Here is a 26694-nt window from a genome sequence, read left to right as displayed (position 1 = left end):
CCCACACACAGAATAAACAATGTTAAAATACATGCATTAAAGCCTAATGGTGAAACAACCCAAATGTTACCAGTGACAAAGAATGTCTAAGCAAAACGTGGTACAGGTAAGCAATGGAATGCCAGTCTGCCAGGAAAGGGAGGAAGGAATTAACACACATGACAGCGTGAAGCATGCTGAGTGGAAGAAGCCAGACAAAGAGGGACACATGTTACCTGATTCCTAGCATACAAAACCCATAGACACAATAATAAGATCAGTAGCTGCTAAGGGATGAGAAGGACGAGAATAGAATACAAGCGCTCTGAGAAAAGGAGGGAGAAGGCCCAGAGCTCTGTGAGAGCACTACAGTGCCACCGAACCTTACATTTTTCTTTCCAGTGTGTTACCCTCAGTTTGCCTCAATTACAAAGACAAGGGAGAAAGGCAGATGTACACATACCTTAATACTAATAAAATTCATTCCACTCTCTCTTGCAACTACCCCAGCAAGTAAAGTTTTTCCTGTCCCTGGAGGACCATAAAGCAGTATTCCTGTTCTCTGTCGTATGGGTAAGTTTGCAAATAATTCTGGGTACTGAAAAATAGCAAAAGTATGGTAAAGAGCAAAAATCTAAAAAAAGCAAAAAACCAACCAACCAACCAAAAAAAAAAAAAACCTGCACAAACACAGTGTAAAGAAAGTGTTTGGATGGTAATAACCGCCACCGCCCTTTATTAACAAGACACAGCAGCACAAAAGGAAATTCCTATTGGAAATAATTAATGGAGGCCATGGAATGCATGTGCACAAAGACAGCGTCTGTCAGAGCATCAGAACGCCCTTCTGCCTTACTGATTTTCTAGTTTGTTTTGTTGGTAATAAAGCCAGGCAAGGTGCAAACACAGAGCCAATGATAAACTAGTCTCCTTTTTAAAGTGTGATAAAAAGACTGTTAGGACAACAGAGGCCAAATGCCCAGTCTTCCAACAAGCACAGTAACACTTGCATGGTTAAACTGTGATCAGTGATAGATTCAAGCACTGTACTGAAGTGACCAGAGGTAGCACAAGCCATGGTTACAGACAGTCATGCCTCTCCTGCTAAACAACTCACTAATCCAGCTTTTTAAATTACCAATCAGCTGCCCAGAGCACAAAATCCCATCTGAAATTAACTAAATATCAGCTACAATCAGCAGTACCCTTGCCTCTTCTCTTGAGCAAGCCTTTGTGGTCCATCTAGTGACAAAATTCCAACCTTGCTTCTACCTTCATACTAACTGGGGAGGCCTCACGGTCTGCAGTTAAGTTCATGGTCTCCATATATTTGGGTATGAATGCTGGTACCCAAACTCAGCATTTGAGGTCATGATATTGCTGGCTAGGAATTCGATGCCAATTTCTCCTCCCAACAGTATAAATCTATGGTTCTGTGCTAGATTCAACACATCCCAGGCCCTGACAATAAGAGTTGCCATCCATCACAAGCAACCCAAAATCCTTCATCATTCCTTTACTTTGCATGACTCCTGGATCTCACACAACTGCTCTTATTTCTCAGTCTTCCTGATTCAACACACTATGCCCTAGACTCTACCTGCAGCCTTTATCTTTCCCTTGATCTAGTTCATGCTACCTGTCAACTCTGCCTTTTTAGGACTAGTTCCCAGAGTCCAAAAGTCTGCATAGTCCACCTGTCCTGTGAACCCAGGGGCCTCTCTGTGTCTTACACTCTTCCTATCTGCTTCTGTTGAAATTTCAGCAAATCGGAGCGACTTAAGCAAAATAAAGATATTCATGCCAAAATGGCAACATTCGTGCCAACATTTACAGGCCAAGAAAATATCAAAATTCTGTTTTGTTTGGTAATTTGATAAATACTTGTCAATCAAATGGAAATTGGATGAGCTAACAAATAAAGCCCTAGCCAATGGCTGAGGATTTCTTCTGGCCATTAGTGCTCTGTTCATGTGTGTCATGTGTTTTATCTTACCTTGGCTGGTAACTGGATAGTATCCATGAGGATCTGCCGAACTTCATGTAATCCACCAATCTTGTCCCAGCCCAGGTCTCTAGGTTTATGCAAGTTGACATTTCGCAGAGAAGCAGGAAGAAATCCACGGAGAGCCTTTTGGAAGTCTGATGTTGTTAAAGTCAATTCTGTTTAAAAATAAACAAAAGCACCTTTTTCCCCCAAAATTTTAGATAATATCTCACTAGGAAGCCCTAGCTAGCCTCAAACTCAAAGAGATCAGCCTGCCTCTGCCTCCTGAGTGATGAAATTAAAGGAATGCACCTACAAGACCAATTCATTTTTAAAATATGCTGTCATATTGACTGGGAATGCCAGATTTCTACACGAATATCATATGAAGCTGAATGTATGTAATTCTTGCTCTGCTCTGATTCTATTCCCACAACAGAAAGAAGTCCAGGGTTTGTACACATACCTTCCCTAGAGGAGCTATGCTGGCGAGAGAGAGAAGAGTGTATGGCTCGGTCCACAAGAACTGTAAAGTCACGAGCCACAAACGCTTCTGTCTCTTTAGCTATGCACTGCAGGTCCAAGTCAGGTGACTTGCTTATATCACAGCCCAGTTTATTCTTCACAACACTGTGCAGAATTTCACATCTCTGTTCCTTAAGAAAAAACATAAAATTCAGATTATTAAATTCTTGAGGGTACATTCAAGAGTTATATGTCACTTAGCAATGGGAATATAATCAGAGAAAAGCCTCACCAGGCAATTTCATCACATGTGAACATCCCAGAATTCATTTATACAAACTGGGACTGTATAGACTTCTAGGCACCCACACTACATGGTGCACTCTGGCAGGCCATTCTGTCCACTCCCAGCATAAGCAGCACTTAGCTGCCCCCACCCCAGCACCTGAGGATGTCCGCCCAGGCGCTCTGCAATGACGAGCACCTGAGTTGTTCAAGCCAGAGCTAACAGTAACTTAGATATTACCGTTGGGTCCAGTCTTTTCCTTCAAATTCACAAATAAACTCTTTGCTTCTTCCATGATCCTATCAGAGGGTTATATTTTTGTGTCTTGTCTAAAATTGTACCTCAAACATTCCTCAGTAAATTTTCAAAAGACCACACTGATATAAGATTGCCATTTCTTTCTCCAAAAAGGAGTATTTTAAGTAACGCTGATTATTATCAGGCTTTTTTTGGGTTTTGTTCCTGTAACATTTCTAAAAACATAATCAATAACCAAAGTGTAGAACAGTTTTATGTCAACTTTATACAAGCTAGGGCCATCAGAGAGGAAGGAGCCTTAGTCAAGAAAATGCCTCCATATAAATCAAGCTGTCGCAAGCCTGTAGGGCATTTTCTTAATTAGTGATTGATGTGGGAGGACCCAGCCCATTGTGGCCTGTGCCATCCCTGGTCTAGAGTGGTCCTGGTTGTATAAGAAAGCAGGCTGAGCAGCCGTGAGCAAGCCACGAGAACAAGCCAGTAAGCAGCAGCCCTCCACAGCCTCTGCACAGCTCCTGCTGCAGGTCCTGGGCCTGGCTGAGTTTCTGCCCTCACTGCTTTAGAGGATGAACTGTATGGAACTGAATGAGGTTAACCCTTTCCTCCTCAAGTTGCTTTAGGTCATGGTGCTTCATCATAGCAGTAGTGACCTTAATAAGATAACCAACATCACTGTCATTTCATTTCATTTCTGTTCTTTTTTGGTGCTGAGTACTGAACCCAGGGCCCTTACACATACTAGGCAAGCTCTTTATCACCAAGCCTCTGTGACTCAGAATAACAGACAATACTTCTGCTTTTTCAATAACAGTTAAAGGGCAAAGAGTCTGAATAGTTAAGGTAGAACTAGGCAAGGATCTTAAACAAAATTCTTACGTGTCTCCAGTGTGCTTACCGGCCTGAGAATACTTCCTCCTGCTCCTGGTCACTAAGTGCTTGGTGCGCAGAAGGTCCCGAAGTGGGCAGGGATGCTTCACCAAATTGTTAAAAGATGTCTAATTTTCATTTCATCTTCATTTAGAAAAAATACTAACTCTAAGAAAGCCATTTCCTTAGCAAGTACATAATGTTTTTGATGATTATAAATTCAAATCTGTGCTCTTAAATTGTACATGTTGCTCTTAAATATCTGCACAATCTCCTAGAAGCAGTAACTATTTAAAAAAAAGCAGTTTCTAAGAAAAAGATTATAATGTGCTAAGAATGAATTACCTGGTTGGGAGGCTGAAGGTGCTGGACACACTGAAACGTGTGGATTCCTTGAGCAGACACAAGGGAAGGGTGCAGAGACTGCTGGAGCTTGCTTGTGGCGATGAGTGCTACCAAGCTTCCCGTGGAAACAAACTCTTTGATCATATCATTTAAAGCTAGGATGAAGTAAAATAGCATAACACTCAGGAAAAAAAATGAACATTTAAACCTGCATATTAATTAAAATGCTAATAACCTAATGTTGAGCTATAAGATGGAACAGCTCCATCATGCTTAAAGCCTAGTCACTGATGCTGAATCAAGCCCAAGGTAGGAGGTCCTGTAAGCCCTGAACTTGTCTACTGAGGTTTAGTGCTCCTGGGCCTTACAAAGTAAATGAGTCAGAAACAGAAAGGCATCCTAGAAGTGAGCATTCTGGAAGGATGCTAAATGTCCAAGATGTCATGGTTATTAGCAGAACAGGCCGTGTTTCTAACATTTCCTGAATAATTTCTTTCTATCCAAGGCTTAGCAAAGTTTGTCTGAGGAGATCAGAACTGATATAAACATCAGTACTATATCTCTGAGCCCTGATCCAGCGAGCCACAACCTTCCCTTGAGATCAACACTACTTAATATAAAGGAAGCTACTCTGGCTATTGTTTGTGTTGACATCAGCTCTCTAAGAACAAGGAGGCAATATGGTCAGTCCTTGCAGCCCTCCCTCCCCACAGCTCTGTCTTCACTGTAAGCTACAACCAGTGGCGTAGTCATACTACAGCATAGTCAATCTCTTGTACCTCAGCGCCTTTCCCTAGGAACTGTACTTCTTTTGTCGCTTGTTGATTTCACTCTTCCATTAAAACTCGGTTCAGTCAATCCTGGCATCCCTGGTAGCCCACCGCACAAGGGTTAGATGCTCACACACCATACTGCACATTCCTCTAGGACAGTGCATCTTGCCACCTTCTAGTTGGCTAACCTGGCCCAAATACTCATCTCTGTCACTTTCCATTTACTTTCTTAGAACACCAGGGGATACCCGCTTGAATTCTCAAGGCACACCCTCTCCCTGAAACAGCATTCTACACAGCAACCACCATTGTTACCGCTGTTCTGCACTGAGATTGCTTCCTTTCCTTCCTGGACTTCGAGAAGGCTGACTACCAAGAAGTATACAACCAGTACCTGCCAATGAGGCAGAAGTGAGAGGAAGTCTGTAACGGAACAGCTTCCAGAAATGAAGTAGAACGAGAAGGCCAGTCACCAAGTCAGGGGATGTCCCTGCTTTTGCTTTGCCATTTCCTACTACAGAGCTGAAGAAGCCTACCGGGCACTCAAAGGAACACACAATAAGCATATACCTCATTCCCTTAAAATGGAAGGCTTAGGGCCTTCGAGGCGGCTCAGCAGGTAAAGCCATCTGCCACCAAGTCTGACAATCTTAGGTCAATCTCCAGGACCCACACAGTGGAAGGAGAGAAGAGACTCCTGGGAACTGTCCTTTGACCTCCATATGTACACACAGGCATTAGGGGTGCCACCCCCCAACACAGGGACAAGTAATAAATAAAACTAATTAACAATGTAAAAAATAGATTTACCATTAAAATGAAAAATGTTGCCTGACAAAAGAAAAAGCTCCCACCCCAGCAGGGGACCATTACCATGTGCAAGCCGCTGGCTCTGCACTGCTTCAGGGCTGTGCTCCTGCTCTGGGACACTTGGCAGTCCGGCAATGAGGTCCAGGTCATCCAGCAGAATGACAGATGGCTGCCTCCAGGTGGCCTCTGAGAAAACCACCTCTAGGGCTTTTTGTATGTTTTCAAGCCTTTTTCCTAGACTCAGAAGATGCGGGTTCAGTGTTATTTCAAGGGTGGGAAGTTTAAGCTCCTCTTGAAAGCACTAGAAGAACTCAATAGTAGTTTATTTGTAGAAATTAAACCCATGCTCTATTAATATATCAATCAAAAACCTTGTTAGTCATTGACACATTCAACTCCTAAGTGTCCAAGGCCTCACAATGCCGAACTGTATCACAGAGGAGAGGACTATGCTACTCTGACACACTCCAGAGTTTCAGACAGCTCACAGCCATGAACTACACAGGATGGCAAACTAGAGTAAGGCTCGAGGCCTGGTCAAATCCTAGCGTCCCGGAGACCTGGAAGCTCCTACATTTCTATGACACACTTGGATTCAACATTGTCCCAGGTGTGGTACAAAGTTTTAGTTTTCAAAAGACAGAAAGATTACAGATCTGTAATCTAATGCAAAAGTTTCCTGACGCTTAGCTCTAAGCTAGATTCTTCCCCATGGGGCTTCAAAGAAGATTCAAACCTCCTTTACAGCAAATGAAACAATGAGTTTTCAAAAGCTATCTTTACCTTGCTTTAAAATATAGTTTTATTTATTCTTTGAGAATTTCATACATCTATACAACATTATTTCTTCCTTTCTTATTACACACTAGAACACATAAGCTACAAAGACTACTGGGAGCCGGGTGGTAGTGGAATCCTAGAAGCAAGTTACTTGTTCAAAGTAAATTGTTCCAACCTCCTGTTTTAACTAAATAGATAATAACACAAATGCTAGATTTTAAAAAACACACAAGTGGGTCAGGCAGAGGTGACATATGTCTTTAATCCCAGGACCTGGGAGGTAGAGGCAGGTGGATTTCTATGAGTTAGAGGCCAGTCTGGTCTACAGAGTTCCAGGACAGCCAGGGCTGGGATTAAAGGCGTGCACCACCATGCCCGGCTTTCTTGTTTGGTTTTCTGAGACAGGGTCTCCCTATGCAGCCCTTGCTCTTTACATCAAGCTCAACTCAGACTCACAGAGATTCACCTGCCCCTGCTCTGCAAGTGCTGGGATTAAAGACTTGTGCCACGTGCCCAGCTTCCCAACTTCTAAGGATTTCCAATGACTAAAAGACAAAAATAAAAGTTTAAAAACTACATAACTGTATCTGATAATGGCATTGATAATATATTCCTGTCTACAATGGCATTGATAATACATTCCTGTCTATGAAAGGGATTCGTGAGTACTCACTCCTACCTCGTAAAGCTTTGCAGTCGACTGTCTCCACATGGGCATCCAGAGTGTCCTGTGCTTCCTTACAGATGGCTTTCGCTAATGTTGACTTCCCGCTTCCCTGGAAGAAAATCGCTTTCTCTGAACACTCAATCGACTTTGTTACAGAGGTAGCTTCTGCCACTGCAGCAGCCACCAAGATTCAGCCTCTCTGACTGATAAGTAGACATCAATCCTGCTGCAGTGTGTGACTCTGTGCTACTAAACAAGGCTCTTACTGTGTTAGGCCTGGGTTCAATATAGTGCACAGATAGAAAATAAACTCAGTTCTACACTTGCTAGGTAATACTGATAGCATTTAAATAAAAACCTTTAAAATAATACTTTACTGGTACAAGACATGATTAATACATAAATAAAATAATTTTTGAAATTAATAAGAAATTATTATGTAATTTCAATTATTTTAATGAGAAAAAAATACTAATATCCCTATTAACTTGTACTAAATAGTTTAATTATTCCTTTCTTAATGATTACTGTAGCAACCAGCTAATGTGCAATACAACCTTCAGGCACTTTTTTCCTGTGACAGAGATGATTATATGATATGTTCTACCAGATTAGGTCTTATCATGTTGGCAGTCTGGCCTTGAATTTAAGATCCCCCTGCCTCAGCCTTTGGAGTGGCTGGGATTACAGGCAACACACACAGCACTGTCCCTGAGAAACAATTCAGCTGCCAGATTGTCTACTTTGATATAAGAACAAAGGACTGGACACTGGCTTACAGTCAATGAGCTGCTTTTTTTTTTTTTTTTGAAATACAAGCTTTGGTCTTTTTTTTTTTTTTCTCATTCTAAAATAATTTGTAAAGATTAAAAACAAGTATACTTAGTAAAAAAAGGTGGGAGACCTCAGGTGAAAAGTCTACCCTCTATCAAGTGTTTTCATCTTTCTAAGTATTCTATTATAAATGTATAAAAGCAAAACTAAAATATTAATGAAGTTTTATAATTTCATGTTTTTACTTAAGCTGTTTAACAAGTTACTTCTCTATGCTTTATATTTATTTCCCTTCCAATTTTAGCCATCACCAAGTCAAAGTGAACATCCCAGCAAATGCATGTTTAGTGAGCATCAGAATGCTTTTAGGAAGAAGCAGCGTCATGACATCAGAAGGAAGCATGCTTCACCGTTTGCTCCCATCTCTCCAGTGTCCGCTGGCATGGCCACACCGGGGAGGTTTTATAGTTCTTTCCCATCAGCTTCTCCTTTCAGTTGACTGCCACTTGCTGTCACTTCTCTGGAGTCAAAAGCATTACGTCAGCTCAAGGGCACTGTCCTGACTACTAGCAAAACCCAGCAAAATCTGACATGAGAAATCTACAATTTGGAGGCACTCAACAAATGCACACTATCATCATGATCTTTTATACAATTAGGTATTATATAGAATTATTATAGAGAGATATTACACAGAATTAGGTAATATATAGATATTATATAGAATTAGCATATTTAAATGTAATAGACTTCAAAGACTAAAAGCATTAGTGGTGCTGGACTATAGACCAGACATATCATTATCATCTGTCCTGTCAGATGGCCTTTTCTTCCAACTTAGAGTTAAGTCACACTTGTGACTTACACATTTGCATGTTTACTCTCCCTTAAGTGAGGCTAGTCCCACAAACACAGATGAGAAACAAAACTTAAACAATAATAAGCACATTACAAAGTTGACACGTAAACCCAGTTCCTCTGTTCTTCTACTGGCTATGGTACTCTAGGAGGGACTTCAAAAGTCTGCTTTTGTAGACAGTGGGACAAGGCTTCTTGAGAATAAATATTTTACCATGATGATGTGGTCATTAAAGAATGACAAAGAATCGTTCCCATATTTATGTAAAATAGGAAAGAGAAACTAGACTAGCAACATGAAGAGTTATTTAAATGGAATGAAGAGAAATGAAGAAATTTTAATGTCTATAATTGTAAAAGCACTATGACTCACCAAGACTGCACTGCTTTGTTTATTTTTAAAGATTATGTATAAGACTTTTTGAATGTGAGTGTGTGTGTGTGTGTGTGTGTGTGTGTACGCAGATGCCTGTGGAGGGTGGAAGAGAGCACCGTATCATCTGGAGCTGGACTTACAGGTGGTTGTGAGCCACTCACTGTGGCTGCTAGGAACTCAGCCCCACTGCTCTACAAAGGCATTAAGAATTTTTATCAATAAAGCATCTCTCCAATGACAACACACTGGCCTTTGGGCACAGGAAATAACACAGCACTGGTGGAGAGTAAGACAGTAAGCCTCTTTAGAGGTCAGGGATTTCAACCAAGACAATAAAGTTAAAAAGAGAATACACATCTCCAGTGTCAGAAAACAGGGCAGCACAACAGATCCTGCAGGAATCTGGATCTAAAGGAAAATACGAGAAAATAACTTTATGCTCATAAATTTGACACTGTAGAAGAACTGGACCAACACTTTAAAAACCAACAACTGCTTGTTAATCAAGATGGATCAGACTACCCAAGCAGTCCTGTAACCATTAAGAATATGGGGTTGATCATTCAAAAGCTATTGCATTAAGGACTCTCTAGGCTTAGATGGGTTTGCTGCAGATTTTACAAAGCCTTTAAAGAATGAATGAATGCCAACTTTATAGTCTCTTCTCTCACAAAAACAAGGGGACACTTGACAGCTCATTTTATGAGCAAGTAATACATTGACAGGGTTTTACTGCTGTGAACAGACACCATGACCAGGGCAACTCTTATAAGGAGAACATGTATTTGGGGCTGGCTTAGAGGTTCAGTACAGAATGGCAGCATCCAATCAGGCACAGTGCAGGGGGAGCTGAGAGTTCTACATCATGTTTCGAAGACAAACAGAAAAAGACTGACTTCCAGGCAGCCCATGCCCACAGTGACACCTATACTCCAACAAGGCCACACCTCCTAATAGTGCCACTCCCTGGGCCGAGCATATCCAAACCATCACATTGACTGTACAACTAGACAAGACAGGACAGCCGCAAAAGCTGCAGACCAGAGTCTCCCATAAATGCGAACAGAACGCTAGCAAGTACAAGTAACCACAGCCAAGTGGGATTTATTTTTAAAAATATACCAATCACTATCTACAACCTTATCAGTAGGCTAACTACTAAAAATCATATAATCTTATCAATTGGCACAGAAAAGGGATTGAGAGGTGTGCCGGTGTGGATAGGAGCGGCCCCCACAGACTCAAGTGCTTGAATGCTTGGTCCTTAGGAAGCGGCACTCTTAGGAGGTGTGGCCTGGTTGGAGGGGCTGGGGGTTTAGGTCTGCTGTGCTCAAGCTAATGCTCAGTGTGGCTCACAGTCTCCTGCTGGTTTCAGGTCAGGATGCAGAACTCTCAGCTCCTTCTCCAGCACCATGCCTGCCTGCATGCTGCCATGCTCCACAACATAATAATGAACTGAACCTCTGAAACTGTAAGCCAGCCCCAGTGAAATGCTTTCCTTTACAAGAGTTGCTGTGGTCAGGGTGTCTCTTCACAGCACTAGAACCCTAGCTAAGACAAGAGAGGGTGTATGAATTCATGACTACTTCCCTAATACCTAACAGGTCACACCTATTAAAAGTTCTATAAAAATACATGTACAAAATCAAAAGAGATAAGCACAAAATGCTACTAGCTAGTGAGGAGGAGCACTAGCGAGGAGGAACACATTATAACTGAGTACCTTTCCTCCAGTGATCAAAAGAGCGCCATTCCTAAGTCCTGCAACGAGGGCCATCAGCTGCCGAGACATCGGGCGTCCTAGGAGACTGTGAGTGATGTGGTCCATTGCAAATACACCTAAGGCGCTCACTCCTCTGCAAAACACAAACATCCTTATGTGACAAAGACCATAGCGAGGAAAACCTAGCTAGAAAAGGCCTTACTTCCTGGGCTAGTTAGAGAGGTTTTAGGAGTAAAGTCTTAGAGCGTCCTTTACTTAGGCTAATGGTGGCAGGCTGTCTCTGTGCAGCTTTCAGACACTGTGCAACACTAACGGTTGCTTGTGGGGTCTGTTACACACCTTGACGCTCCCATCCTCATGGCTCTTTCAGTTTGGTAATCAATACTATCACAGACAGCTGCTTTGGGAGTGCTTACTGGATAATCAAAGATTCAGCTCCTCTGAATTTTCCTTTTGAAACTTAGCTTCACTCTGTCTTAGACAAACTTTGAATCTATACTATTTCTTGATTTCTATCATGATTTTGTTCATGAAAACACAAAGGGGACAAAACTCCTGAAAGTGGAATCCAAAGAGAGTTTGTTTCCTGTTAATGCACAGAGCTGCACCTCTTCAAGGTTTAACTCTTTCACTAGAGCAGTCAATGCTATCACATCCAGTATAAGCACGGAAGCTCTTGTGTGAATGTTTCTGTGGCTGCCATTCATAGCACACAATAAAGACACTAAGAGGGCTTCCTTTTCAGGTTCGTTTTTCTGAAAAGATGAAAAAATTTCTCACTATTATAAAAAAGAAGTGAAGGAATAACTTAATTTGAAATGTTTTTTACCACTGAACCAGTATTTTAGATTTAGCTAGTAAGATGCTTTTATTGGTTTGACCACTACTGTCTTAGTCAAGTACAGTCATCAGGTGATTTCGGCTAGCTTTCGTCTCACAAGTCAATTCTCAAAGGAGAGTCTCTAATAAAACCACCTCCCTAAGTGACAAGGTCAACTTCCAACCTATGTGTGAGAACAGACATAATCCTTGGCAATTATCTCCTCATCGTTGGCATTCCTGGTCACTTAACACTGGTACAGGAGCTGCCCAGAGCAGCCGGTGAACATACTCATTTGACCATAACCTCTTACCCCAAAGAGCTCAGCGTTAAAGAGGGAAGAAGAAAGTCAATTTCCTCACTCTGTTCTTCTCTTATCATGGGCTCTAGAAGGACCTACAGCAGCAAGGAAAAGCCAGTTTTACATTTCAAGGTTAAGTCTTCTGTTTGCTTCCCAAGTCCCAGAAAGAAGAACCATCAACTGTGCTAACAGGGAAAGGAGATGATGAGCACCGAGAGAGAACATGGCCTGAGACACCCTGATGACCAGGTTCTCACACATGCAACACGGACGTTCACAGGAGAGAGAACGAAGCTGTCTGATGACATGCTATGGGTGTTTGTGTCGCTCCTGTTCTTCTCATGGCTCTTACATTTGCCCCTTTTCTGAAGGGCAAGCCCCTCAATCACATTTCCGAGATAAGGAGACAGTCTAGGTGGATCAGGTGCAGCAGCACGCATGTGGAAGTCAGAAGATGATTTTGGGGTGTGTGTGTGTGTGCATTTCAATGCATAGGTGGCTCATGTGCATATGTGGTGGTCAGAGGACAACTTTGGAGTGTATGTGTGTATGCACATGCACACATTTCAATGAGGAGTTGGTTCATGTACACATGTGGAAATCAAGAACAACTCTGAGGTGTGTGTGCAGGCACACTACAATGAAGAGGTGGCCCATGTGCACAGAGGAGGTCAGAGGACAACCTTGGTGGTGGTGGCTTGCTCCTTCCAGCTTTTACATGGCTTCCAGGAATGAAACTCAGGTCACCAGGCTGGGATGGCTACCACATTTCCCCACCGAGCCATCTCACTGGCCCCAAAATATGAGCTTAAAAAAAAAAAAAAATCAGGGCTGGAGAGATGGCTCAGTGGTTAAGAGCACTGACTGCTCTTCCAGAGGTCCTGAGTTCAATTCCCAGCAACCACATGGTGTCTCACAAACATCTGTCATGGGATCTGATGCCCTCTTCTGGCAGGAAGGTGTACATGCAATTCTCATATCCATAAAATAAATAAATAAATCTAAAAAAAAAAAAAAAATCAGTCCTCTAAAACTAAATCTCCATTTGTTTAACACATAGAACGTTCAATAATGACTTTTTACCAGTTTACATAAGCAACAGAAAACCTGAAATTTAATCGTGCTTAACTAATGTTTACACTTAGGGTAAATCAGAAATTTGCTTAGATAAATTATAACATATTTAAAATCAAGTTATTCCTTACTCTTCTCATGTGCTTTCTAATCTACTTCTGGATGTACGCTTCCAGACAGAAACTTAGACTCTACTAGTCGCAGATAGCAAGCATGGATCACTTCATCACACATCAATAGTATATAATTACTTGTACTGAGATCTTCTGCAGCAGGATGGAACTCAACACAAACACAGCTTTTCCTTGTTCCTTTTCTTTTTCCTGAGAATGAACTGTACTCAGAGAGAACTCTTTCATCCCTGTTAAGAAGAAAGTAACAAACGAAGAGTTAGAACTGAAACTGAGAGGAAATAATTTGTTTGAAATAAGACATTCTTCAACACAGAGAACACTGTTTCATTTCACTGTTCATGTGTGACACAAATTCGAAAAACAATTTTAAAGACGATTTAGATGTTACAACTGTTTCATAGGAAAAACAGAATCACACTTTTACCCACCATCTTTAATTTCCAGCTTAATACACTCTTCCTTTGATATTACCAAAGGAAGCATCGTGGTAGCAGACTGCTGTACCCAAGATGAGAACACTGTTTTTATAGTTTCTTCATTGACGTCTTTAGGCTGCCAGAGAAAAAGATGGAAGAGTAAACCGAGTATCCTAATATCCACCTTGACCTTAACACACTTATTTTAGCATGCCTTCCCAGCAACATATAAAATCTTACCAAATATACCCAACACAGGATGTTCAGATGCTACATGCTGATGCGTGATCTGCCATGATGGCTGCATTCCTCAGCCTTGGAGGAACCATTTCCATGCACAGCAAAAGTGGCTAAGTGATCCTTTTCTGTCTGCCCAGCGAAACAAATACCAAACAAAGTAGAGCGTATGTGGCCTCACGGTGGCTGGTGGCATGCGGTCAGCAGCCACGGACAGCCTCTCTTCCCAGTCAAAGGTAAGGAAACGCAGCAAGGACACTTGGGCCTTGTTTCGTTCTACTGGTCCACAGAACTCAGGCAGGACGCTCAGAATCACTGCCAGCATAAAGGAGCCAAACCACAGCCAAGGACAGCAGGAGAGGAAATGATGTGGAGCCTAGGTCCTTGACAGCAAGGTTAACCACCCATGAGTGCCTTCAACCTTCCCAGTCCATGAGAAAATTAAATAGTGCATATGTTTAAGCCACTGTCCCTTTTAATGCGGACCACAGTCTAGCTATATGCTAAACGAGTAGAGTGTTCATTGTTCAAAGCTCTAAAATAAACTATAAGAAAACCATTGCTAGTCTTTAAAGTTTTACAAATTCCGTTCTTAAGAACTCATCTGACAATAAATGACGCTCAGTAATATTAGTGGAGTAATAAAGATTCATAGAGGGTTGGGATGAGTTTTCAAACATGAGCACTGATTTTAAGCTGCAGTCCCAGCCTTGGGGTGAGGAGACAGGTGGATCCCAGGGCTAGCTAGTGTGCTTGCCAAGTCCTAGGCCAATGAGAGACGTGACTCAGAAAACTAAGTGGATGGCACCTGAGGAGCGACAGCAGAGGTAATCCTCTGCCCACCACATGCTGTGCACATGAGCACATGCACCTGCATGCCCACATGTACACACTGTGTGTACACACACCCATACAAAGCATATAGAAAGTACTGATGACTCTGCCTAGTGCAGTAGACCCGTGCTCTCCCATTTCTCAGACAGTTCTACTTCTGTTCTGTTTCTTCATACAGTCACCTGCTGGCTATGCTCAGTTTAGAAGCTGATCACTACCAAACGGAGGCTAAGAAAAGGCACCGTCGTCTCATGTAGCTAGGCTCGCCTTGAACTCTGTGGTGCTGAAGATGACCTTGAAGTTCTCATCCTCCTGCCTCCACCTGCTAAGTGCTGATATTAACAGGTAGGCACCACCATTACTGATTACACATCTGGGGGTCAAACCCAGACTATGTTCAAGCTAGACAAACACTCTCCCAACCCATCTCCATTCTCACCTCCAAAATATCAATTAAAAAAAAGACAGAATACCCATCTTTGCACTGACACATTCACATTTGCTTACTAACGATTTCCTTGCTTCTAAAATTAAACATAGTTATTGGCCCACAAGTCCATCATATAACCTCTAGGTATATATATCTAAAGGAATAGAAACTAGTCAAATAGATACTTGTATTCCACTGCTTCCTGTAGCATGACTCACAGGAGCCAACAAGAAGAAGCCACATAAGTTCATCACTATTTGGATGGACAGACAATTATATAATGATGACAGAATGAAGTTCTGATGTATGCCACAATAGAGGGACCTTGAAGACATTATGTGAAATGAAGTCAGTCAGATACACAAGACAAATACTGTCTGACTCCACTTCTACAGAGTATCTGGAATAAACAATCTCCAAACATAGAGCAGGTTGTCAGGAGATGGGAGGAAGGGACAGGAGTCATTGTGTAACGGCTGAAGCTTTTTTGTTTGCAGGGAGGGAAACGGTTTGAAAAAGGCAGCAGTGGATGCAGAGCCCACCATGAATGCAGTCCATCAGCTGAGCTGCTCCCTGGGAATGGCTAAAACACCATGGTGTGTAACTCCTAACAACGAAGAAGTACATTATTATCAATGAACTATGAGAAATTCTGTAACATCCATAAACGAATTTTGATACAACAGAGGTTTGAACTCACTAAGTTCTCTCTAGGTTGTAATTTCAGAGATCTTGGGATTTTAGGCGTGGTTTCCAGTGGAGTTATTCTGACTACTGCATGCATTTCTATATTTAGTCTCTTTCTCAGGTCATCTGGAATCTGCAATTTAAAAAGAATACAAATACATTCAAAGACTGATTAAGGTATTTCATAGCCTAAATACTGATATTACTTTCTCTAAATTCAAGTGAAATTATAGACATCATCACACAATCGTATCATAGCGATTCATAGTTGTTTTAGCCTGACCACTTTAACCAAAATACCGTGTGCTTGGTAACTTATAGACAATAGGCATTCATCCTTGGTTTATAAACTGGGATATGTACAGTTAAGACACTGGCATGGTAGGGTTGGTGCTGGCGAGGCTCTCCTCATAGGCAAGGCATGTGAGGTCACTCTTGCTGCGTCCTCACTGGGCAGAGGAGGAGGAGGAGTGAGAGCAGGCACCTCCCATGATGACGTTAGTTACAGTGGACCCTTCATCCTTGTAACCGAATCACACCAAAGGTCTCATGTCCTGACACAGTCACCTTGTGGGAAGGATTTCAACATATTGGTTTGGGAGAGACATAAACATGAAGACTAGCAACAGTTTGTGTTTGTGTTGAAAGCTGAGAACTACTGAGAAAGCTAGAGTAGTCAAACCTCATCATGATCTACCATGGGTACAGTTCAATACAAAAGGTATATGGTAAAATTTACAGCCACATTCATAAAACTATTCTAAGCTGAGATTATGGCAATGACCACACCATCTTATACTAAAAACAACTTGCATACACAATAAATTGTACACTCTAAAGTTCATCTCAATAAAGATGGTCAAAAATTCTTTAAACATTTTCTTAGATTTATTTTATGTGTGTGTTCTGCCTGTCTGCGTGTCTGTTCTTCAAAAGCATGCTTGGTGCCAATGGAAGCCAGAAGAGGATATGAAATCCCTGGAACTTGAGTTACAGATGATTGTGAGCCACCATGTGAGTGCTGGGAATCAAACCCGGGTACTCTGCAAAAGCAACAATGCTCTTAAGCATTATTCCAATGTCCCCCAAATTCTCATCTCCCCAAATATTGGTGAGCACTAAAAGATTTAAAGAGGGACTGGAGACACCACTCACTTCACACGGAGACTCTTAGAGACTAACTCCTGTGTGTCTTCAGTTTATATATATGTTATTGTAATCCAAAGTTTGGGGAAGATCAAGCCACACGTTTCTTCCCACACTATAACCGCATACTAACCCAGACTTTCCCACGGTGGAGAGGCTCTAGACTTTTGGTGAACTCTGTGGCATTCTTCAATTCCTCAAGTCCATTCCAGACTACCTTCAGCACACAGGCCTCAGCAGCCTCCTCACTGTGGTTGGAGCTGATCTGCTTATGATCTGGAGACTTGGACAGCTGCTTCTCTTTGTCAGGCAACAGGACACCCTGCTTACTTTTGTCTTGCTGTTGTTTTGGAGAATGTAGCTTAACTAGTTTTCCATAGGTCACAGTAAAGCTGGGCTCCACATCAAAATATTCTTGGTCCCACGGAAATACATGGGCGGTGCAGTGTTTTTGAAACACAGAGGTAGCGGTGGTGGTACGCGCACTAGGTGGCTGAACTTGGCATACCCTGAAAGTACTGTCCAGAGGGGCAGCCTGTGACTGCATGTTTTTGAAAGCACCAAGTTCCAACGAGCCCCAGGCTGACTCCTGTTTATTGTCTGGCCCAAAGGAAAACATGCTTCCTAGCATAGCCCACCAGCTTGGCTTCAACGAGCCACCTGGGACTTTTGGGTCTCTTCCATTGGACGCAGTGACACCCTCTGAGTTCGTATGAAGCTGCTTGCTTTGCAATTCCTTTGACAATCCTTTCTGTTCTCGCCCATAACTATGAACTTGTCCATGTGCGTCTCCTTCTTTTGGAAGTGTGCTCTCTTTGGCTTGGCGTGTCTTTGGCTGAATAAGGAGTTTGGTGTTAGTTTCTAGCCTTCCATAAGGGGCAGCTGGCATCAGAGCGACTGGGTAGAAAACAGAGCCCATTAGTACACGTTCACCTCTGCTTCATAGCTGGCACTCTAGTGCAGGGATTATAGTGCAAGCACATATTACAGCATCACCTACCGATCTGGATAAATATGTAGGTCTGCTGGTCAACCCAGATGGGAACAACAGCTTTGGGGAAAACTATTCGAATCTGATCTAGAAGATGCTGTTCAAGGGAAATGGCGTGCAGCTCCTAGAACAACAGAGAGCAAGGTCAGATCACACTGTGTTCAGATCCTTCCATACCTGGGATGGAATCTCCACTCTTTTTTATTTTAAAGTTTCTTGTTATAGTTGAAGTATACTTGATGCCATGGGATACATACGGATACATACGGAGGATACATACATCTCAGCTAACCATTGTTGTTTTGTTTCTGTGTCAAGAGACACTGAAGTCTATTTAAAATTAATTTCCCCCACCCCACACACACCCCTTCGGTGGTGGTAGTGCACACCTTTAATCCCAGCATTTTGGAGGCAGAGGCAGGGGGATCTCTGAGTTCGAGGCCAGCCTGGTCTACAGAATGAGTTCCAGGACAGCCAAGGCTACAAAGAGAAACCCTGTCTGGAAAAACTGAAATAAATAAATAAATAAATAAATAAATCCCAAACACAGCATGGTTAGCTTCTCTGTGATTCTCATGTTATACATTATATTTCTACCAAGTCATCCTTAATATACGAACTAAGTCAGAATACATAGAGAAGCCCAGTGAAATATATCAACTGGTGCTTATATGTCTTTAACCTTACAGTAAGATAACACTTAATTTTCCTTTACCAGTATTTCCCAGTCATCTGCTGAGAGAGGCTCCACTTCAACCTGTTGGCAAGATACCACATGGGAACAAGGCCTGAGAAACACCTGGAGAAATAAGAAATAAAATATTACTTTTGTAAGAGTATCCTGTCTCTAGAAAATAAGTTATCTCTTTAGGTAATATTCTGTTTCACTGTCTCTATCTCTCTCTGCCCCCTCCCCTTCTTCCATGTCTCAGATAACAAATATTAAGTACTTATTCTTAGCTAGGTCTTGATATACTCAGTATTTTAGGAAAAAAAATTTTTCACAATGAACTACAGAACAAAGGAACATCCAAGTACAACACATTTTCAAAAATAAATAAAGATATTCCAAGAAAGAAGACTGGAGCTATAGACAGTTGTGAGGTGCCATATGGGTGCTGGGAATTAATCTGGGTTCTCTAGAAGAGCAGCTAGTGCTCTTAACCACTGAGCCATCTCGTCAGCCTCTCCTTCCTTTCTTGATAGATCTGACTATATGGCTAAGGCTGGCCTTGACCTCAAGATTCTCCTGCCTCAGCCTCTGGAATTACAGACACAAGTGATCACATATGACCCACTCTGGGTAGGATGGGCATGAGGAAACAGAGAGCACTTCCTGCCCACCAGGAAGTGAGTGCTCCCCAGGCTAGCAAGGGGACTCGGGCATGTTCTTTGGGAGTCTTCCTAGTAGGATACAAAGAGGAGTCTGCAGGAACGAAGGCAAATGAGAAGCACGTGAAAATGAGAAACAAGGAGGACTGTTCAGAGATCTAATCAAGACATCAGAATCCACCCTAGGAAGCTGATCCTGCCCAGAGCTGTTGCCACTGGACTGTGCTAGAAAATCCCGGGCAAAGATAGGTTGGTAAAGCAAGGCACTGGTGACTTCTAAGGTCATTTTCCTGTTTAAAATGGAAGCCTCTAAGGGCTGGGGAGACAGCCCAGTCTGCACTTGCCATGTGTGTGTGAGGACCTGAGTTTGGACTCAGAGTACTCACACAGTAAAAGCCGTAAGAAATGGCTCCTATAATCCCAGCACTGAGGAGGTTCTCAAGGCTCACTGGACAGACAGCCTCAGTAAATTATCAGGCTCTAGGTTCAGTGAAAGACCCTGTCTCAATAACTAGGGTGGGCAGGCTGGAGAGATGGCTCAACAGCTAAGAGAGAATGGATTCCTGCATGTTCTCTTCCAACCTCCAAGCATGGCTTCTGACCTCCTCCTGGCCCCACTACTCTCCATCCCCATCCCAACACACACACACACACACACACACACACACTAATAAAACCGTTGTGACAAGAACTAAAATGAAGTTCTAAAATAAGGAGAAATCCCAACACTCAAAAGAAAAAAATCTCTCAAAGAATTGGCTAGAAAACGAGCAACTAGAATACAAAGTCATGTGGGAGGTGTGTTAAACACTGACTTAACAAACTATAGTCAGTTTGAGTATCTTGGCCTGGTTATAAGAGCATACGAATGACCTCACCTTAGGATGTGACATTGAAAAGAAGTGACTGCTGTCACACATTGTACTTACCTGATCCCCGCTTGAGAGTCCAAGTTTCTGGCCAACTTGTCTATTAATTTCTGCCACATTTTCACTTTGATCATTAAAATGCCTGCCTTCCACCCAGCTCAGGTAGGTAGGCTGGTGATCGCTGGCCACTTCTATAGCTTGATTCTGTTTATCCAAACAATGAGAGAGAAAAGGGGGTGATCAGTTTTTATGTCCCCCCCCCCCCACTGGATCAGATAAGCAACTGTTATAACTAATAAAACAAAAAAAAGTGTTAGAGGGAGTTAAATCATTCTTTATTCACATTTGTAATTTAAAAAACAATAATTATTTTAAATATCAAAAAAAACCCAATATGTTCACTATCCAAAAAACCAATATGTTCACTATCCAAAAACCAATATGTTCACTGTCTTATGACAGCCTTATGGATTGATTCAAGGGATTCATAATTCAAAATGCCATAGGTAGTTGGATGAACTTACACAGGCTTTTAGTATGCATGTGAGAAGAAAAAAACATTATATACATCCAGGAAAAGTGCTTATATATTTAATAAAATAATAAAAATATAAAGATATAAAACAACACAGTTGAGACTTTTGAAACTCCTATCAGCTGGGGTATTTAATCTTTTACTGATCGAGAGATTTATTTATAAGGTAACACATACACATGGTAGAAGAGGAAAAGTTAGAGAAGGTAAAGGCGGAGCCATGCTCCCAGAGGGGACTACTGTTAGTGACCGCCTGAAAATACTGTGTTATGTAGTTCCTTAATGATTTTTAAAGTTCATAAAACTGGCTGGGCATGGTGGCACACGCCTTTAATCCCAGCACTTGGAAGGCAGAAGCAGGCTAGTCTCTGAGTTCAAAGCCAGCCTAGTCTGCAGAGTGAGCTCCATGCCAGCCAAGGCTATACAGTAAGACTCTGTCTCAAAAACCAAAATGAATAAGTAAAGAAAGGTCATAAGACTATAGAAGCATATAGTTTAAACGGGTCAGAGAGGCGGTTCTGTGATGAAGAGAACACTGCTTGCACTTTAAGCCTATTGGGGATCCAGCACATGCATGTAATTAAAAATAAGTCCTTAAAATTAGAAATCTATTAGACCAGCAAAACATGAAAATAACAGAATCTGTAGCTTGTGGCTGAGAGCTAAAGGACCAAAGCCCTCTATGGTTACTGACTTGTACTGTCAGGGATGATTCTGCAGCTGTCATCCTAGCACTGGGGAGGCTGAGGCAGGAGGGTTGGGATTTAAAACAAAACAAAACAAAACAAAACAATTATCTGCACAGGACCCTTGGGAAATATGTGCACTTGGAGGGAGACACAATCACATGAAGTATTCTGTATGCTTCTTGCTAGCCTTTTTCAGTCAATGATTCATGCGTTTACATGTTATGCTTTCCCCATCTGCCATTACATCACAAGCACTCCACACACTTAACACTTCTTAGAAACATCAGCAAGCACCTTGATGAAGAGTCCTGAAGACTTGTTATCTCAGGAAGCCTACGTGTTATGAAATTCATTTCCAAATAAATTCACTAACCTTAAAATAGTGAAGTCAAACTCTCATTTATATCAAATTTCAGCATTCCATGTTTCTTTAAACAGAACAAATAGCAAAGAATACAGGAGTCTTAGGCAACATGGCTCTCAAACACGCTCACTAGTAAACTTCTGTACAGAAGAAAGTTCGCCTTTAATCCCAGCACAGGCAGGCAGATCTCTGGGGTCCAGGCCAGCCTGGTCTACCCAGTGGGTGCCAGGACAGCCAGGGCTACACAGAGAAACCCTGTCTGGAAAGAACAAAATACAAACCAAAAGCCACTGTTTGTCCTTTAGCTGCATAATTTTTCTCACAGTTTCCAAGCAAAGATGCAACTGTTTCTGCTGGCAAAGCTCGATTCAACTAAGCAGTTTGACAAAGCAAAAGCAAGCCCTGGTTTTGGAGTCAGAAGTCCTGGGTCACTGTCTAGGTTACAAGGGCAAAGGTAACAGAGCCCCAGGCACTTTTTAGGTGGTTTCATAAATTGCTGATACAACTCATTGCCCCCTATTTCGTAAGAAAGCTTTAAAACCAGAGACAGACATTAAAGAAAGAAATATAAGGTGTATTCTGAAATGTCTACAATATCTATTTACCAGGCTACTGGGAAACAAGAGAAAAAACAACTTTATCAGACAAGAAAAACATTTCAGTCATTTGCTTTTGGTCAAAATGTAGTTACTAGCTGCAGTGTCATGAGCTGCAGTCAGTGAGGTTTGGCCAACTAATGTTCTAAGCTGACTTGTACCTTGGTTTCCATTAGAACCACAGAAGCCTTCGGATAGATGGAAGTAATAGAACAGAACCCGTTCAGGAAGGTAATCAAGAAGTGCACTGATTGTTGACGTTGGCCCACACTGCGTTATCAACATCACCACAGAAGAAACAATCAGGTCAATCTATACATTCAAACGCCTCAGGGGTGCCTAGGTCTAAGGCCTGGGCTATCTCTTGCTAACACAAGGAAACGACAAGTCTGCACACTTGTCATCACCTTCTGGGTGAGGTGTAGATCCATTTTCTGCATTTGGTGTCGGTAGGAATCCCCTTTCTGTTGCAATCACAGCATATGCTGAGCTTAAAATATACAGAGCGTGACTATAAGCAGCGGTTCTTACCAGAGAGCGGCTGTGTCCCTCGAGGGCATGGTTTGAGGTGTTAACAATGGGAGACACTACTCATGACTAGTGAACAGGGGCCATGATGGCCTTAAGGATCTTACAAACCAGGCATGGAGGCTCACACCTTTAATCCCAATGCTCAGGAGGTGGAAGCTGGTGGGCCTCTGTGAGTTTAAAGCTAGCCTGATCAACATAAAAAGTTCCAAGCCAGCCAGGGCTATATAATCAGACCCTACAATAATAGAAAACCGACCAAGAAGTAAGGGGTTGACCAGTATGACCGAGAACTTCTTTTTTTTTTTTCTTTTTTTGGTTTTTCGAGACAGGGTTTCTCTGTGTAGCCCTGGCTGTCCTGGAACTCACTTTGTAGATCAGGCTGGTCTCGAACTCAGAAATCCGCCTGCCTCTGCCTCCCGAGTGCTGGGATTAAAGGCGTGCGCCACCACGCCCGGCTAGACCGAGAACTTCTAAGTTAAGTATCTACTTGGTACCCAGTCCTTAAATAAGGACTTGAATCAACAAAGGAAGACATGTTTGAAACAAGATAGTATGTAACAAATGAAACATACACAGCCATGGGCAACCACAGAGCTGCTTGGAAGAAGGACTACACCATTGTTAAAGACCTAGGTTTATATGAAAGGAAGGGGACTTTGGTGAGGGTGGGCATAGAACCAGCACAGGAGCAGAGTCAGGAGTGTCTCACTCCAGTCAGGTGAGAAACAGTGGCAGGCGGCGAGTGGAGCTGACACAGGGCAGACAAGAGCACAAGTTAGCTTCGTGAAAATGAAATCTGCCTCAGACTCGAGAGTGGGGAAATGACCTAGATAACTCAGGTCCTTTCACTGTTAACCTTTCATGTTCTATAGCCACGGCTCTCAACGCTGTGCATGTAAGTAACCTGGAGATTTATTACAGCTTTTAAAGTCTATTCCTCATAGACTCTGGCTCAGTAAGTCTGCGGAACAGCCAGACTATGTGGATTGTGAACACCTTGAGGTAAATCAGATAAAGGTCACTGCTGTAACCCTTCCTCCCACTAACTGCCTATCCCTGTTACATATTTAGGACTTCAGCTCAAATGAGATGATTCCCAACACACGGACCTTTCTGCTTTCATACTGATCTATGCCTTTTGGGCCAATTTGTCCTGGATAGTTTCTTGGGTTTTTGTTTTGTTTGTTTTGTTTTTCTTTTTTTTGTTTTTTTTTTGTTTTTTTAAATAATTGATCCTTTCTTTTTTTTTTTTTAAGATTTATTTATTATTATACATAAGTACACTGTAGCTGTTTTCAGACACTCCAGAAGAGGGAGTCAGATCTCGTTATGGATGGTTGTGAGCCACCATGTGGTTGCTGGGATTTGAACTCCAGACCTTTGGAAGAGCAGTCGGGTGCTCTTACCCACTGAGCCATCTCACCAGCCCTGTTTGTTTTTCGAGACAGGGTTTCTCTGTGTAGCCCTGGCTGTCCTAGAACTCAGTCTGTAGACCAGGCTGGCCTCAAACTCAGAAATCCGCCTGCCTCTGCCTCCCGAGTGCTGGGATTAAAGGCGTGGCCGCCACGCCTGGAGGATAGTTTGTTAATGCGTTTCAAACTAAGTTATCTGAGAGGAGGGAACCTCAACTAAGAAAATATCTCCATAAGATCCAGCTGCAGTCAAGCATGTAAGGCATTTTCTTAATTGGTGACTGATGGGGGAGGGCCAGCCAATAGTGGGTGGTAACACCCCTAGTAGCCCTGGGTTCTATAAGAAAGCAGGCTGAGCAAGCCATTAGGAACAAGCCAGTAAGCAGCACCCCTCCATGACCTCTGCACACACTCCTGCCTCCAGTTTCCTGTCCTGCCTGAGTTCTTATCCTGGTTTCCTTTAATGATGGACTACAATGTGAAGTGTAAGTCAAATAAACCTTTTCCTCCCCAACTTCCTTTTGGTCACAGTGTTTCATCGCAGCAGTAGAAACCCTGACTAAGCCAATTATTTTGGGAATTCTAAATAACCAAAAATGAAAATGATCCATAAGCAACAATACTTTACAGTTTCAGCAAAACATAGCTGTCACTTTAAATTTCTAAAAGTTGAGTTCCAAAGTTAATCATGGTGAGCAGTTATATAAGTTATGGTCAGTTTATGGTATCATATCAATTAATTGCTAAAAGTAATGACCTCTAAACAAAAGTCATAGTAATACTACACAAAACAAGGACGGGAAACCACATATGTATATAGCTCCACCTTTCTATAAACAATAAAGATTAGATATAAGCATGCAAGACTTAATTCAAATGCTTAGTATTTTATTTATTAAAAATAATAATAAAGACCAAGACTATGTAATTCCTAAACAGTGATGAATCCAAGGAAGCAACAACATGTCAGGTTCAAATTCTTAGCGACCATAAGGAAGCATTTTTCTAAACTCATGGAGTGGTAAGCCTAATTTGAGATTTGAAAGTACACTGAGAAATCTCCATCAGAAATGACAGGGAATAATGATCCAAGCTGGGATTTGGTAACAGTGACTGATTCTTTTCAGTCACCAGAAAGCAAACCAGAGAGTTAGAGAATATTTGGTGAAGATAAACTAACAGTAAGAATGGTTCTGATGAAATTGGTGTGTTCTGATAGGTGGACTGTAAAAGCAAGATAAATCTTGCAAAGAGGAAATAAAAGTAGAATACTTGAAGTCATTTCAAACTCTTGCATATTTTTTTTGAGCCAGTGTTCAGGTACAATACACCTAGGATTTTAGATTTCAAATACTCTAACCCCATGAATACACAGTTTGAGTGAGAGTCTATTTGTGCTCACTCTTAGGAAAACATGGATGCTGTATTTCCACCGATGGTTAATAGCCTTACCACTATAATGACAGAATCCAGACAGCTCACTGAGGTCCAAGTAATCCTGGCAACCGAGGTTAAAGTGTGAGGTGTGAATAATTCCATCACCTTGTCACCCCGCCCCACCTCGCACGCCGCACATATTCTTGCTATGCTCGAAGTCCTCCCGAGCAGGGAGAGCTATCTATCATTTTATTAACCTTTCGCACAGGTTGGAAACCTTGGAAATCTGCAAACCAAGTCGGCCACTCAACACCTCTATCACTGCACCGGCAACTCGTTGGCAGGATAATGCTTTAGCAACCTGTAAGCAAACCTATAAGAGCTCTCTAGAACTTTCCATCCTTGAGCGAGGGCCGCTTCTGAATGCTGGGGCAGAACCCTAGCATGCTCAGCTTGCTTTAACTGAGTTAAAGGGGTGCACTAGGAATTCCACGGTAGGGTCTGAGGATTCACTAGCCGTGGTGTAGATGCACACGCTGCCACTCCACGCCGTGCCCGCAGGGGTCCCTCGCTCACGCCTCAGCTCGGGGTCGGTGGCAGCCGATGTCCCTGCAGGGAAAGGTGTCAGCCGACCCTAGTCCCACGACACGTCAGTGGTGTCCGCGTCCCGCCAGCGCGTTACCTGCAGCAGGTGAAGCTGGGCCACGAGGCGCCGCGGCAGATGCAGGAAGCAGTCCCGAGCGTTCGTGAAGGCCACCGTCACGACCGCCCCACCAGACCCCGCACCCGCTAAGCGATCGCTGCTCCACATTGTCCCAAGGTTCAACTCTCACCGGAGAGCGGAGTCCACCGGTTTCTCGTCAGGTGAGAGTGTCGGAACCGGAGAACATCGATCGGGCCCGCCCCCCTCTTCACAGGCCCGGCCGCGGTCACCCTCAGGCCTCCTCCGAAGCTCTAGGGGGCGGCACGTC

The 26694-nt window shown here is 42.6% G+C and overlaps 1 protein-coding gene across 4 annotated transcripts in view; it reads right to left on the bottom strand.

Moving 5' to 3' along the window:
* The window catches only part of Pex1 (peroxisomal biogenesis factor 1), a 36881-nt gene extending 10225 nt beyond the window's left edge, over positions 1 to 26656 (bottom strand). For 2 of the 4 annotated variants that reach the window (XM_021161853.3, XM_021161856.3), the window contains exons 1-16: positions 26406 to 26656; positions 20280 to 20423; positions 18734 to 18817; positions 18028 to 18142; positions 17161 to 17924; positions 15895 to 16014; positions 13706 to 13829; positions 13395 to 13504; positions 12082 to 12164; positions 10949 to 11081; positions 7230 to 7326; positions 5834 to 6004; positions 4188 to 4342; positions 2433 to 2622; positions 1976 to 2142; positions 443 to 577 (exon numbers count right to left, since the gene is read on the bottom strand). In XM_021161853.3, coding sequence (XP_021017512.1) covers positions 443 to 577; positions 1976 to 2142; positions 2433 to 2622; positions 4188 to 4342; positions 5834 to 6004; positions 7230 to 7326; positions 10949 to 11081; positions 12082 to 12164; positions 13395 to 13504; positions 13706 to 13829; positions 15895 to 16014; positions 17161 to 17924; positions 18028 to 18142; positions 18734 to 18817; positions 20280 to 20423; positions 26406 to 26534 — 2721 coding nt within the window. In that variant the 5' untranslated portion in view covers positions 26535 to 26656. The remainder of the gene's footprint in view (positions 1 to 442; positions 578 to 1975; positions 2143 to 2432; positions 2623 to 4187; positions 4343 to 5833; positions 6005 to 7229; positions 7327 to 10948; positions 11082 to 12081; positions 12165 to 13394; positions 13505 to 13705; positions 13830 to 15894; positions 16015 to 17160; positions 17925 to 18027; positions 18143 to 18733; positions 18818 to 20279; positions 20424 to 26405) is intronic. The other 2 variants (XM_021161854.3, XM_021161855.3) reach the window with 2 other exon arrangements.
* Positions 26657 to 26694: the final 38 nt, after the last annotated feature.

The sequence above is a fragment of the Mus caroli genome, unplaced genomic scaffold (genome assembly GCF_978045245.1).
Source record: "Mus caroli unplaced genomic scaffold, Mus_caroli_1 scaffold_4, whole genome shotgun sequence".
Taxonomy (NCBI): Eukaryota; Metazoa; Chordata; class Mammalia; order Rodentia; family Muridae; genus Mus; species Mus caroli.
Note: the sequence above shows the minus strand (reverse complement) of the source record. Positions and strands in the feature narration are given on the sequence as shown.